At 51.9% G+C, this 2,500-nt stretch overlaps 1 protein-coding gene across 1 annotated transcript in view; it reads left to right on the forward strand.

Moving 5' to 3' along the window:
* Positions 1 to 437: 437 nt before the first annotated feature.
* Positions 438 to 2,500, forward strand: part of LOC308371829 (RNA-binding protein Musashi homolog 1-like) — a gene marked incomplete at both ends in the record, with an annotated part of 24,238 nt that continues 22,175 nt past the window's right edge. The window contains 2 exons of the mRNA XM_080846829.1: positions 438 to 489; positions 652 to 734. Of these exons, the coding sequence (XP_080702955.1) occupies positions 438 to 489; positions 652 to 734 (135 nt within the window). The remainder of the gene's footprint in view (positions 490 to 651; positions 735 to 2,500) is intronic.

Here is a 2,500-nt window from a genome sequence, read left to right on the forward strand (position 1 = left end):
GCACAACAGGGGAGCTCTTTGTGTATCATCAGCGAATAGCATTAATAACAGTAGCAGTGAGGTTACGTGATGAGGCAAACCAGCTGTCATTTTGTACTTTTTCCTCTGTGCTTTGGTGCCGGGCCAGAGAGTTAAGGGTTAAGTTTTTATTTCATAAATATGAAAAATCCCCACGGTCAATGACACATTCAGATATCGGCGGCCCCGCATTACCATGAGAAGGAGAGCTTGTTACACCGCAGCGGTCGGGACGAGGGGGAAACACAGAACGCGTTTAATGAAATTCAGCCGACCCGACCCTTGGCTCCATGAATCTCATTAAACGGGCTTTGTGCCGTTCTCCCATCTTCTCCCTTTGTGGAGTCGCCCATCCAGCCTGTCTAATAACGGACAAGATTTCATCATCCTAGCCATGTCGAAGGGAAAAAAAGGAGACAATGTCTGTTCAGGGCCTGTGCTGGATGCTTAGTCTCAGAACTATCGACGTCGGTTTGATTTAGTGGAAAGCCGTCTGTAATACATTTCTTGTTTGATAATAATCACGCTGCAGTTTTTTTTCTCTCTTTTCTTTTAAACTTATTTTGTTGGTTACAGAACTTGTTCAGCACACACTCCTAACACTTTCTCTCTGCTTTTTGTCTCTGTCCGCAGGCTTTGGCTTCGTCACCTTCGAGTGCGAGGACGTCGTAGAGAAAGTCTGTGAAATCCATTTCCATGAAATCAATAATAAAATGGTAAGTCTTCACCCTTTGTGTTTTTCCGTTCAAGCTGTGTTTGACATGTGTGTGTACCGGTGCGAGATGTGCGGACTGGAATGGCAATCGTGCGCGGTGGTGTGCACCGTCTGGAAAAGTGTGAAATCGTGTAAGTTGCTCCGGTTAGTTGCCGGGGAATGAGGACTCGAGCCTGTCCCCTTTTTTTTTCGCTTCTGAAGCGACCCTCAGCAGGAACTGGTCTGTGATGGCGTGCAGAACCTGGCAGCCGTTGAGTTCATTAAACTAGGATTAGCACCTTGGAGAACCCCTGCTAACTATGCTCTGATCATCCTCTTTCCTGGCAAACAGCCTCCCAGAACCTAGCAGCTAGACGACCCGGCCCGACTCTGGTGCCGCTCCAATTGGACCCAGAGCCAGACCCGTGCCAGTTCTGTTCGAGAGATGGCAGAAACCGCGTAGGGTTAGGGGACCTTCGGGTGGCTATTTCACTGCACTGTGTGTGGTCAGATGAGAAACATTCACTTGAGTCGCTTCCGATGGGTACAGTTGGTTTCAGTCGCGACATACAGAAGTAGAAATGGGAACGGTCGAGTTGAGAGGCAGCGGTAACTCGGCCTCGTAGAGGAGGCTAGTGGTGAAATGTAGGGGGAAATATGAGAGGTCTTTCTTCGAGGCTGCTGCAGCAGCTCTGAGCGACAGTACAGGGGTGGTTTGTATGCGCCTACCCACCCCCCCCTGGCTATTTTACAAATCCCCCCTGAGCTGTGAGCCGCAGAGTGCGAGGCCTCAACACTTGATTGACAGGAGCCGTGGAGTGGAAAGGTTTACACCAGAGACCGGAGCCCCTCTACACACCAGACAGCCATGTTTCCAGCCGTCCTCTCTGACCCCCCCCTGCCTGACCCCCCACCTCCAAAGCTCCCCCCCCCACCCCTCCTGTCCTCTCCGACAATCGATGGCAGGCCCTGTTCCCCCGGGACGGAGTGAAAGGACAGTGAAACAGAAACCACACTACTACTACTATTACTGCTACCGCCTCTAACACCCCTAACACCACCACCACCACCACTGCTGCTGCAGCTGCAGGCAGGGGGATCAGTCCGCCCTGATTGCAGCTTACTGTGGATAACATCCGCCATAGCTCTGGCCCAGATCTGGGCCACAGTCGGACGCAGTGTGGGATTGTAAGGTACTCCTGCTTAAGCTGAGTGAGCCCAGAACATAGAACATATCTAGACCAGATATGGGCAAACCCAAATGTGCTCTAGAGCCAGCTGCTGTCAGGGCACATCCTTACCCTGCTACTGTCACTGTCAGGGCACATCCTTACCCTGCTCCCTGGCGTCTTAAACTCACATCCTTACCCTGCTCCCTGGCGTCTTAAACTCACATCCTTACCCTGCTCCCTGGCGTCTTAAACTCACATCCTTACCCTGCTCCCTGGCGTCTTAAACTCACATCCTTACCCTGCTCCCTGGGGTCTTAAACTCACATCCTTACCCTGCTACTGTCACTGTCAGGGCACATCCTTACTCTGCTCCCTGGCATCTTAAACTCACATCCTTACCCTGCTCCAGCTCCTGTTAGGGCTCATCCTTACCCTGCTCCCTGGCGTCTTAAACTCACATCCTTACCCTGCTCCCTGGGGTCTTAAACTCACATCCTTACCCTGCTACTGTCACTGTCAGGGCACATCCTTACTCTGCTCCCTGGCATCTTAAACTCACATCCTTACCCTGCTCCAGCTCCTGTCAGGGCACATCCTTACCCTGCTCCTAGGCGTC

This window comes from Sprattus sprattus, assembly GCF_963457725.1.
Source record: "Sprattus sprattus genome assembly, chromosome: 1".
Lineage (NCBI taxonomy): Eukaryota > Metazoa > Chordata > Actinopteri > Clupeiformes > Clupeidae > Sprattus > Sprattus sprattus.